This window comes from Nothobranchius furzeri, chromosome 11, assembly GCF_043380555.1.
Source record: "Nothobranchius furzeri strain GRZ-AD chromosome 11, NfurGRZ-RIMD1, whole genome shotgun sequence".
Classification (NCBI taxonomy): domain Eukaryota; kingdom Metazoa; phylum Chordata; class Actinopteri; order Cyprinodontiformes; family Nothobranchiidae; genus Nothobranchius; species Nothobranchius furzeri.
Window position 1 is genome coordinate 70817519 of NC_091751.1, and position 12696 is coordinate 70830214.

General features: G+C 46.4%; 1 protein-coding gene across 1 annotated transcript in view; it reads left to right on the forward strand.

Annotated features, from left to right (window-relative positions):
* gk5 (glycerol kinase 5) overlaps positions 1 to 7791 on the forward strand; it is a 35492-nt gene extending 27701 nt beyond the window's left edge. Inside the window, exons 14-17 of the mRNA XM_015976873.3 lie at positions 1813 to 1916; positions 2004 to 2063; positions 2188 to 2321; positions 6963 to 7791. Of these exons, the coding sequence (XP_015832359.1) occupies positions 1813 to 1916; positions 2004 to 2063; positions 2188 to 2321; positions 6963 to 7132 (468 nt within the window). The 3' untranslated portion in view covers positions 7133 to 7791. The remainder of the gene's footprint in view (positions 1 to 1812; positions 1917 to 2003; positions 2064 to 2187; positions 2322 to 6962) is intronic.
* Positions 7792 to 12696: the final 4905 nt, after the last annotated feature.

Consider the following 12696-nt stretch of genomic DNA (forward strand, 5'->3'; position numbering starts at 1 on the left):
CTGGACACCCACTCGTGCTCCCCATACACACCCTATTCACTCTGGTCCCGGTACTGCTGCACATGGGGTACAACCATCACCGGTAACCAGAGTTTGACCCTTTCAGCGTGCATGTCTACTCCCGCTCGCAACCGCAAAACTCGGAGAAATTATGACCTCACAATAAAAGAGATGTATTGAGTTTGCGTCCTCTCTGGTCCTGGAGAAAACATGTCACAACCCGCGGCTCTTCCTTCCATCTGATGCGGCTCTCTGTGCTTGTAAAATAATGAATGGATATTTAAATAAAATGCTTTATATTTTTCTGCATTAATTTTACATCTGTAAGCTAATTCTAAATGTAAAGATTGTCTGCGTAAACCTGAACAGGTCCAACCCGGTCTTACTGTGAGACCGGGTTGACGCGTCACGCTTGTGCGTAATCATATAGGCGCTTCTGAGCTGACGAGGATGTGAGATTCTGGGATTCTCCTCAGACGGCTCCTGGATGTGTCGCCACATTGGAGACAGGAACAAGCGCTATTCAGCCAAAGTTCATAATCAGGGAACATTTTCTAAGTGACAAGTCTCTCTGAGTGACCGGGTTTGGAAAACACTCGCTTCAGTCGGAGGAATCTTCCTGCATGCGCTCTGGTTCTGCGACGCGCTCCAAGCCAATCTCCACAACTTCAGCTCGCTGTGCACATATGCGCTGAGCAGCTCAGATGTTCAGATGGGAATCATTTCTTGAGTGATTTAGCTACATCTGCGATGTGCGTAGAACAAAATGTCAGTTCATCTGCATGCGTCGGGGTAATTCTTTCTATTCTTTCTCCGTCAAAATAAACGGTCAAATACAGGAACTATCCGGTCAACACAAGCCCTGCTTTTAACTGTTCTGTTTTCTTGTGAAAATTGTTGGAAAGAGATTAAATTTAACTTGATTACCACCAGAGCCAGTGCTCAGTTATCTCCGTGACAGTGAACGAGGGAAAAACAAAATGATCGGATCCTGCACGTCTTTTATCACATTGGTCAGGATTGACGCACTTTGTTTTCATTCAGTTGGTTAAAAAAAAGTCGGGCTCAGGTCGGGCCAGAGAATCCTGAAAACCTTTTCGGACCGGGTCGGGCTGGGGCTCCACCCCCTCGGGCCGGGCCGGGCCGGGCCGGGCCGGACACGGGCTCAGATTTTAGGCCCGTGCAGGGCTCTAGTGCGGCGGTGATTCCGACAACCGGACAGACTAGTAGTTGTTTGTAGTCCAAGACGTGTTTTTGGCAGAGTTTTGGATTAATCCGAGAGATCCAATTTCTTAATGTATTAAATGTTTTTATCTCCAAAATATGTTTATAGCTATACCATGATAAAGTGTTGTTGAAAGAAATAAGAAAAGGTTTTACAGTTTTTCTCAATGCTTAGACACATTTCTTGAAACTCTGCCTCGTATTCTCACAACAGTAAACACAAATCAGGACGGGGCTCTAGTGTACGTGTCTCTATATGTTTTAAGTGGACAAATTTAGACTAATAACCTGTAACATGTGGAAATGTCCACATTGTGGAGACATTTTGCTGCTCCACACAATGCTAAGTGTCCTAAAACTTAGTCTAAGAGGTATGGTGTGAATTAAACTTTAGGTTAGGGTTAGGTTAGGAATAGAACCCCATTGGTTAGGGTTAGGCACAGTTGAGTCACTAAAGTTAATGGAAATTAATGGAGGTCTACTCGAACATATAAATACGTGTGTGTGTGTGTGTGTGTGTGTGTGTGTGTGTGTGTGTGTGTGTGTGTGTGTGTGTGTGTGTGTGTGTGTGTTTTTCTTTAATTTAAGGCTCCGCTGAATGACCCAAAAGCTTGTGCCTCCCTCATGGGACTCAAACCTTCCACAACCAAAAGCCACCTGGTCCGTGCCATCCTAGAGTCCGTCGCCTTCAGGTGACTTGTTTGAAGGCACCGTTTCCATTTCAGCATCTTTATCCTTCTTCGTGCTGACCGACTTTTTCCTTTTAATTATCTTTCCAGAAACAAGCAGCTTTATGAGACGATGCTGAGAGAGACTCGCATTCCCATCACAAAGATCAGGTGAGGGTTTTTCCCAGTCCTACGCTGGTATCCTTGGGTTTAAGCCAGCACGAACCACTCTACTAATGGATGGTACCGCTTTATGTTCCTCTCATACTGTGCACTCTGTTCCTCTCTCCTTCAGGGTGGATGGAGGAGTTTCCTCCAACGACTTCATCATGCAGCTGACTGCGGATCTGTTTGGTAGGAAGCTGGTCAGACCCCAGCACCACGAGAGGTCGTGTCTGGGGGCGGCGTTTGTGGCCGGACTTGAAGCCGGTATATAAACACGTGAACAATGATTATGTTTTTGTTCGCAAAGTAGCTCATGACATGCTCGTCATAATTTGACGAAACTCTTAATTACAGAGAAAAAAAATACCCCTCTGTAAGTTTGTGCTGTTTTGTCACTCAACTCGTTCACTGCCAATGACGACTAAAGTCGTCATTTGCATTTTTTTTACTGTATGGGCGTGGAAACGAGCCCCCGCACCGTGAGAACAAACATCCCAGCTCTGAAGCCGATCTTCATCTGCATATGTCACGTGATCAGGAAGTAGAAAATCCATGTGTTAGGAGATCGTTTTGGGCCGCTGCTGTAATAAAAGTGAGGCGCTGACTGCTTCCTTTGGACCTCGGAGCCCTGCTGGGCGTAGATACCTGAAGGAGATCTGACATGTGTTTGGCCCCATGCCATTGAGAGATTTATAGAGCAGTAAAACTATTTAAAGTCCATTCAGTAGTTTACTGGTAACCAGTGTAGAGATTTAAGAACAGGGGGGACGTGCTCGGTTCTCCTGGTTCTTGTTGAAACTCTAGCAGCAGCATTCTGAATAACCTGCTGCTGCTTCACAGCAACTCGCTATATGCGGGGCTTAGGCAAGCTCCAGTAGCACGCCTCCAGGCAGTTCAGAACTCGGCTGCTCAGTTGCTAACATCTACCAGGAGGTCTGAACATATTACACCAGTCCCACGTGCCTTGCATTGGCTCCCTGTCTCCTATGGCATCAGGTTTAAGGTCATCCTGTTTGTTTTTAAGGCGTTAAACTCAGGGACACCTAAATACCTTTCTGACATCATCCACCGACATGTCCCGTTGCGTTCCCTTAGGTCAGCTGGCCAGAGACTATTAACCGTGCCCAGGTACAGCTCGAAGTCTTGTGGGAGTTGTGTCTTTTCAGCGCTCGGACCAAGTCTTTGGAATGAGCTGCCAGCCGACGTAAAGCAGGCCGAATCACTGGAGACCTTTAAAAGCCGACTAAAAACATCTGTTCTCGTTGGCGTTTGGACTTTGAAGTTGGGATTGCGTGGGCAGCATCACTTTGAATGTGTCTGGATCTGATTCTGGAAACAGGACTGATATGGATTGCGAACTTGTACTCGGGATTTTATTGTTGTGCATGTTATTGGTGTACAGCGCTTTGTTTTCCGCTTTGGGCATGTGAAAGCGCTTTATAAATAAAGTTGATTTGATTTGATTTTTGGGAAGACCAGCCAAAGACCATAGCAATAGTCCAGTTTGCTGGAGATGAACGCATGAATGAGTTTCTCTAGGTCTTGTCTGGACATGAGACTCCTGAGTCGTGCTATTTGATGCAGATGATAAAACGCTGATCTAGTTAACTCAGTTCAGGTGTTGCGTTCCACCCACCCATCCTAAGGGTCTACGTAGGGGGCGGGCGTATTATGTGAACGGACCCATCTGATTGGCCGCATATCAGAAGGGCTACATTTGATTGGTCAAATAATACTTCCGCGTAAAAAACAGAGCTGGTTTACAAAAAGTTGAGGTATGACACGGATGGAAATGTTGAACCAAACATTTATCGCCGTTTTTGACGTGCTTTGCGATGGGCCTATCGCACATCCTGTTATCGCGATGACGATAATTTTTCGATATATTGTGCAGCCCTAGTCAAAGGTCACGCCAAGATTCCTGACGGAAGGTTTGGTGTGAGAAGCAAGCTGACCAAGAGAGTCTCTGACTTTGGGAACCAGCTTGTCTGGGGTGCAGATGAGGATCTCAGTCTTATCTTCATTCAGCTGTAGAAAGCTCCCACCATCCAGGTTTTAATAGAGTCTAAGCAGGTGTGTAACAGCTGCAGCTTAGACATCTCATGGGGCTTAAAGGAGATGTACAGTTGGATGTCATCTGCATAAAGATGGTAGGAGATTCCTTTGAAGGAGCTCAGGATGTGCTGAAGAGGAAGCAGATAGAGGAGGAAGAGTAGAGGCCCCAGCACAGAACCTTGTGGGATACGGTGGTGGTGTAGATGACATTTCCTGCATTCTGGTGTATTTACACACGTTGTTACACCTATTTTAGCTACAGTAGTAAAACCTTAACCCAGTCACTACTGTTCACCACAAACCTCTCGCTCTTTAAAGCAGAAAACACTAAAAAAAAAAAAAAAAATAGAATCTTCCAATAAAATGTTGATTGTGTGTTTATTGTATGTTTATTCTGGTTGATAATAAGATCACCAGCAGGTGGCGATAGACTGAAAACTAATTTAATGAACCATTTTAACATTTAAAAACAACCACGCCTCTTTTTTTATATCTCTATTTAACAAAGCAACAATTTAATTTGTCCCAGTCTCAGTAGTATTACTACTAGTCTGATTGAAAATACAGATATCAGCAGGTATTTTGTTACTAGAACTTTTATGTAAGGATATCCAACTGGACAAACCCAAATCCTTAAAGACAATCTAAACAACATTTATTAGGCAGCTTGGATTTGTATAACAGTAATCTGTGAATCTGTTGTTCCAAGTAAATATTTATATTCCAGATATCCACGGTAACATTCTTACTCTCCATAATGAACACTTGAGATTTCTTAAATATAGTTACTCTTAGGACTAATGTTGTCATATTTCCCATTCATGTGTATTGGGTTTGCAGCAGGAGACTGAAGTACTGCCTGTCTGAGATGAAAATAGTTCTAGTTTAAATATAAGTTCAGATATTAGAATAAAATTACTGATAGCTGGATGTTTTTTTCAAAGTATCTATTTAAAATAAGACGCTTTACTGGTAACAGTTGAATTATAGGTGTTTAAAGTGAGTTTCTCCTAGTCATAGTTCAGTTAGCTAGTTTGTTTATCTGGAACATTAATTTTCACTAAGGACAACAGATTGGATCAGAACCACAGAACCAGTCTGGCTAATAAATGTTTAAACAGCTAGAGAGCCGTGCTGATGAATAACACTGACTAACTCCTCTAACACCTGTGCTGTGGGACTTTTTAACTTACTTTATGATTCTCACGTCCCCTCCATCGTAATCAAAGCTAAAGGCGATCCAACAAAGTATTAGTGTGTGAGCTTTTTATGGGCAGGGCGGCGTTTATAATCAGATTTATAATCAGATTAAACCACGTTAACGTCTAATCCAACAACAAAATAGCAAGTTTGTGCAGATGACTGAAGATCTTTCTGTCCCTGACCCATGTCTTTCTGTCTCATACTCGTGTCCTTCTGTCCCCGACCCATGTCCTTCTGTCTCATACTCGTGTCCTTCTGTCCCCGACCCATGTCCTTCTGTCCCATACTCGTGTCCTTCTGTCCCCGACCCATGTCCTTCTGTCCCATACTCGTGTCCTTCTGTCCCCGACCCATGTCCTTCTGTCTCATACTCGTGTCCTTCTGTCCCCGACCCATGTCCTTCTGTCCCATACTCGTGTCCTTCTGTCCCCGACCCATGTCCTTCTGTCCCATACTCGTGTCCTTCTGTCCCCGACCCATGTCCTTCTGTCCCATACTCGTGTCCTTCTGTCCCCGACCCATGTCCTTCTGTCCCATACTCGTGTCCTTCTGTCCCCGACCCATGTCCTTCTGTCCCATACTCGTGTCCTTCTGTCCCCGACCCATGTCCTTCTGTCCCATACTCGTGTCCTTCTGTCCCCGACCCATGTCCTTCTGTCTCATACTCGTGTCCTTCTGTCCCCGACCCATGTCCTTCTGTCCCATACTCGTGTCCTTCTGTCCCCGACCCATGTCCTTCTGTCTCATACTCGTGTCCTTCTGTCCCCGACCCATGTCCTTCTGTCTCATACTTGTGTCCTTCTGTCCCCGACCCATGTCCTTCTGTCCCATACTCGTGTCCTTCTGTCTCATACTCATGTCCTTCTGTCCCCCACCCATGTCCTTCTGTCCCTGACCCGTGTCCTTCTGTCCCTGACCCGTGTCCTTCTGTCCCCGACCCATGTCCTTCAGGGACAGTGTCCTTCTGTCCCCGACCCGTGTCCTTCTGTCCCCGACTCGTGTCCTTCTGTCACTGACTGGTGTCCTTCTGTCCCATACTCGTGTCCTTCTGTCTCATACTCGTGTCCTTCTGTCCCTGACCCGTGTCCTTCTGTCCCTGACTCGTGTCCTTCTGTCCCTGACTCGTGTCCTTCTGTCCCTGACTCATGTCCTTCTGTCCCTGACTCGTGTCCTTCTGTCCCTGACCCGTGTCCTTCTGTCCCTGACTCGTGTCCTTCTGTCCCTGACTCATGTCCTTCTGTCCCCGACCCGTGTCCTTCTGTCTCATACTCGTGTCCTTCTGTCCCATACTCGTGTCCTTCTGTCCCTGACCCGTGTCCTTCTGTCTCATACTCGTGTCCTTCTGTCCCATACTCGTGTCCTTCTGTCTCATACTCGTGTCCTTCTGTCCCTGACCCGTGACCTTCTGTCTCATACTCGTGTCCTTCTGTCCCATACTCGTGTCCTTCTGTCTCATACTCGTGTCCTTCTGTCCCTGACCCGTGTCCTTCTGTCCCTGACTCGTGTCCTTCTGTCCCTGACTCATGTCGTTCTGTCCCAGACTTGTGTCCTTCTGTCCCTGACCCGTGTCCTTCTGTCCCAGACCCGTGTCCTTCTGTCCTTGACTCGTGTCCTTCTGTCCTTGACTCGTGTCCTTCTGTCCCTCAGGCTTCTGGTCGACTCAAGAGGAGCTGAAGAAGCTGCAGAGCAGTGACCGTGTGTTCCTGCCCAGAGGTCCAGCTAAGGAGGGGGCTCTGAGCCCAGATCAGGAGTACTTCTCTGTCCTCCAGAGCTGGGAGAGAGCTCTGAGACGCTCTATGAACTGGTACGAGCCCTGACTCGGGACACCAACAGGCTGCTGCTGTCTCTGGGTTTCAGGTCTTAGCAGCAGCAGCCTCACATTTTAGGATTTATTCTCTAGACCTGCTCCAGCTGAGATGATGTTTTTCATCCTGCCTTCTGGGGCCGCTTACACCTTTTTATTCCAGAGCAGAAGCTCTGAAAGCCAAATGTTAAACGCTCAGAGCCACATGTTTGTGATTTATAGTAAAAGAGAGAGCCATCATGTGTTTACACGCTTCAGGGCTTTTGAGTGACATCCGGCTGCTTCCAGAAACTCAACACATACAGACCTTTAGGTCAGTACTTGATTCTTCACTGAACTTTGGATCAAACAGGACGAAGATCATAATATTTAAATGTGATGCAGGAATTCCACTGAAGTCAGTGTTTAATGTGTTTTTGTATCATGAAACTCAGTAAATGTAATAAATAATGTTTTCATTCAGAAGTTAGTAAAACACGTTACAGTGGAATCTGATTTTTATGTATCGAGCGCGTTGATCAGGGACTAAAACTGAAATCCAACATTCCCAGATTTCCTGACTGTTTTGTTTTTTGCTCACTAGTTGACGTTTGGTGCCTAACAAGGAACAACCGTGCATTTGTCACACAGTTCTAGCCACGTAAATTCAAATAAAAAAAATCTTTAATCATCCCCGAGGGGCAATTGCTTCAGTACAGAAGAATTGGTACCGTGGTCATTCGCAACAAGAGTCGCGCTACCATTAGTTAGATGAAAAGGGGATCACATGAGGATAAATGGGGGAGGGAAAAAAGGCATACCAGAGTTACTCCCGGCAGGGCGTAGCTTTACTATGCAAAAAAAACACCTCAAACATATAAGCACGAACATCAACAATTCACAACATGAGACACCGAGAGGAAGGCGGGGGGGCTGGGATCCTGTTTCCCCAGCGAGAGCAGCCCTATGGCGCTCAGCCACTGTAGCCACAGGTGGGAGGAGCGCAGAGCACATTGACACCTGCAGGTTGATGACCTCACCAGGCTGAAGTCCGCCAATCCGAAGGCGGGGGGGTATGTCGGGTTTTCACAGCATCTGTCTGCATTCCTTCGTGGGGGTTTGTTGTTGGCATTCACAAGTCTGCCATGGTGTCAGATTCGAATTACAGGACTTTGTTTGGGTCAGGCAGAGATAATTTTCCTCTCTGCCTCGAAGTCTGTAACTGATCATTCAAGTCCTCCAGTGAAGCCAATTTAGGTTTTAAACATCTCCACACCGTCCGGTGACCCTCTCCGAGATTACATCCATATTGCGCACTAATACTGGTATCGCAGCTAGAACATTGTCCAGCTTACGATTCACCTCGAGTAACGTCCCAGTCTGAGAAGTCTCCACACGGACGGTGCTTTCCGTGGGTGCGGGTCGCCCTCCAATCGCTCCTGTCTTCCCACATTTCCAGAAAACCAGATATCCTCCCACTCCAAACAGAAGAAATCCAGTGATCATCAGGCCGAATATCCACACATCTTCGACATCCTCTATGGACAGCTGGGAGAGGCATACAGTCTTCCACTCCCTCCAGGAATCGAGCATATATCCCGCTGCGTGTGTCCCTTGCGGGCAAGTGGGAGCCCCCTCCTCCGTTCTCATCGTTGAAAAAATCTTGCCAATCGCGTTGAATGACCAATTAATTAAATCCATTCTAAAAAAAATTAGGGTTTTTCAGAAGAAATGCAGAGAAGCGCTCTGTGGGCAGACGGGATAAAGAGCCTTGGGAAAAGAAGATAAGGGAGCAAAAGCAGAAGCGTCTGTACTCTGCGAGTGCCGGAAGATGACCACTAAACACTTAATAACACAGTAATTAATGGAGCATTCAGTTAAAAGGACCGTAGCCAGACAACGAGTCTGGGTTATTAATGCTTTACTAACTAGATAATAAAGTGTTTATTAGGGATAGAGTGAAAATTCAGCCACAGAACTTTTTGGGGCGAAAATGACCCAACACAGCTGAAACAGGCTGCCGGTGATCCCCGTTTTTGCTTCGTTTCGCCCCGCCCTCATGTGGCAACTTGCTCTTTGCTTCATAAAAATCGTACTGGTTCCAAAAGTCAATTTTTCCTTTTTTCTGATGCTATTTTATTACAATCTCTGCAGTATTCATATCAATCATGTGACACACGTCACATTTTCATTTGAATTGTCACCAGTGCATCCCTAGCATCTGGTACCCTCGGAGCTACAGAAAGAGGAACTGTGAATTTCTTCATGATTGTTATTTTGCTACTTCCTGGTTTCAGCTGCTTGTGAAGCGTCATCCAGAAACGTCACATCTGGATTCCCGGGTGATGTTTACCTCAGACACGGGAACGTGTGGTGTTGTTTTACTTTGTTCTGAAAGCAATAAACCGTCAGCCTTCATTCGTGGTGATGTGTCTCAATCCTGCAGATGCTCCCAGAGGTGTGTACCTCCACACGGACCGTGGGGGGAGGGGGGCAGCAGATGTGTCTGGAGACTTACTGACATGATAAACTGGCTGCAAGGGTTGCTATGGCAGCTTGTGGATGGACTTACTGGAACAAGTGGAGTGTGTTCCTTTCTGTGGTGATGGTATGGTGGTGGTGGTGGTGGTGGTGGTGGGGGGGGGGTGCTAATTGAGTGCATAAAGGGGGGAAGAAGGGGGGGTCCATCTGAGACAATGGGAGGATTGTGTGACTGACACAGCATGTTCCCATGTCCTCCACCTCTTCATGACTTTCTTAGTGTTAGTGTGTGTGCGTGTGTGTGCGTGTGTGTGTGCGTGTGTGTGTGCGTGCCTCCTGTCCCTGTGTTGTATGGAATTCTGTTCAACCTCGCACAGCAACAAATTCAGACTGACAGCAGGAAGTGTGTGCTGTGCGACCACTACTCCTGTCCCCCTCCCCCAGAGTGGAACGCTTTTCATTATATAACACACACTCTTTCTTTCTCTCTCTCTCTCTCTCTGTGGATAGTTGGGGGGGGGTTACATGGGATGGAATATTTCTGCCGTAGTCCCAGATGGAAAATGTATTCCCTTTTAACTTTTACACATTTGTTTACACTCTGTTTTCATACATTTTTGTGGTGCTGATCGCCATAGCAACAATCATGGACAAGTGCCCATGTCCATATTCTCAGTGGGTCACAAGGAAACACCCTCGGTGGCTGAGAACACGCTACTGTGCAGCGTTTTTGGGTCGATCCAATAAAATCGTGCATGTGAGGGGTCAGCTGAGTCCTCTCCTGTTGAAGCATCCCACACACCCTGAGAAATATTGGTTCCATCCACGCAGCTGGAGTAAACAAACAGCACGTTTTCTCTTTATTGTAACACAACTGAAAACAGACCAAAAGACCACTAAAGTTCATTTAATCAATCATGTGAGTTATGTGGACGGTCGGTGTAGGGAGACAGTTTATCCCCATGTCATGTCTAACCTGTCTGTTTTATAAACACTGGTTTAAACAGATGTTGCTTGTGAATGCTCGTTATTTTTGAGTCACACACAACCAGTTGATTTTAAAAGAGCAGATTCATCAATATTCCTCCATTTTTTTCAGAGTCTGGTTACGGGGTCAGCAGCCTAAGTCGAGAGGCCCAGACTTCCCTCTCCCTAGCCACTTGGGCCAGCTCCTCTGGGGGAACCCTAAGGTGTTCCCTGGCCAGCCGGGGGACCTCCAGCGTGTCCTAGGTCTTCCTTCGGGTCTCCTCCCAGCTGGATGTGCCAACTGGCTCCTCTCGATGTGGAGGAGCAGCAAGTCTACTTCAAGCCTCTCACGGATGACCGAGCTTCTCACCCTATCTCTTAAGGAAGAGCCCAGACACCCTGCAGAGAAATCTCATTTTGGCCACTTGTTTTCGAGATCGGCACATCGAGGGGAGCCAGTTGAGGTGGCTCGGGCATCTGGTCAGGATGCCTCCCTGGTGAGGTTTTCCAGGCACATCCAACCGTGAGGAGACCTAAAGGTAGACCCAGGACACGCTGGAGGGCTCTGTATCTCTTCTGGCCAGGGAACGCCTTGGGATTACCTCGGAAGAGCTGGCCCCAGTGGCTGGTGAGAGGGAAGTCTGGGCCTCTTGACTTCGGCTACTGCCCCCACGACCCAACTCTGCATAAGCAGATGAAAATGGATGGATCTTTTCGTGATCTCATATTTTCAGTCACTACCCAAAGCTTGTGACTATAGATGGCAAGTGGTAAATGGCTTATATTTGTATAGCACCTTCTTAAGTCTAATTTATACGTCTCCTTCGGTGTTGGGGTGGACACACGCAACGCCAATACGCGTCTATGCAAGAGCCCCAAATTCAATCCCGTTTATTTATAAAGCACCAAAGCAGGACAAGATTCGTCTCAAGGACCTTCACACAGTAAACATTCCAGTACAGGTCAGGTCATTAAGCCGATCAGTGAAAAGTTTCCTATATAAGGAACCCAGCAGGTCGCATCGAGTCACTGACTAGTGTCAGTGACTATACAGCAATCCTCATACTAAGCAAGCATGCAGCGACAGTGGAGAGAAAAACTCCCTTTTAAAAGGAAGAAACCTTCAGAGGATCCTGGCTCAGTATAAGCAGCCATTCTCCACGACTCACTGGGGATGGAGAAGACAGAGCAGACACACACACACACACACACACCAAGTAGTGTTTCTATGGCTACATTGTGATTTCTTAGTAAATATTCTATTTGGTGAGAGATAAACTTTATTGTATTTATCCTAGTGGATCTTTAATTAATTCAACAGGTGAACTGGTAGTAGCACGTTCAATGTCAAAGAGAGTAAAATCTTATCAGGAGAGGAAGAATGTTTAGGTAGTTAGCAGCAGTGTGCTAGATGTTGGCCACCATGACCACGTCCACTGTTTTATAAGTGGTCAGAAACTTATAACACATAAAAGTTACGTTCAAACCAAGCACACCGTTGTTTTTCTTGTTAAATTCCCAATAATTTTGATGTGTCACATGACCCACTTATTGAAAAAACAAAAGCTGGATCCAAGATGGCTAACTTCAAAATGGCCACTGTGTTCCCCCCCAACTTGAAAAGTTTGCCCTCTCACATATACTTATGTGCCACAAACAGAATGTTAATATCACCAACCATTCCCATGTTATGAAGGTGTACCCATATAAATATTAAGTGTGGAAAGTGGTCACTGTATCCTTTAGCAGTCTAAAGCTTGGTTTATGCTTGACGCATTCACTTTCCGCGCGGTGGTGCGGCTCGCGGATGGAACGCGCTTCACAACTCGCAGCGTTTATGGTTCATGCGGCTCGTCTCTGCCGTGATCCAATATTCTCCCAAACTGTAGGGGGCAGCATAGAGCTCTATGGCATGCACCCAACACTACACCATAGTAGAAGTAGAAATTACTGTTTACAACATGGCATTCCAGCATTTTTAACAGCGTTCTCGTCTTTTCCGACAGTGCGAGCTATTTCTCTCCAAGAATTATTTACAACATGTTGATCACGGTGATCTCTTAGGGCTGAATCATACAAATGTCTGTATTTACGAACCTCTGCCATACTAGTTCTTGCCGGTCCGCCATGTTTTTCCGCGTCCGTCCGTCC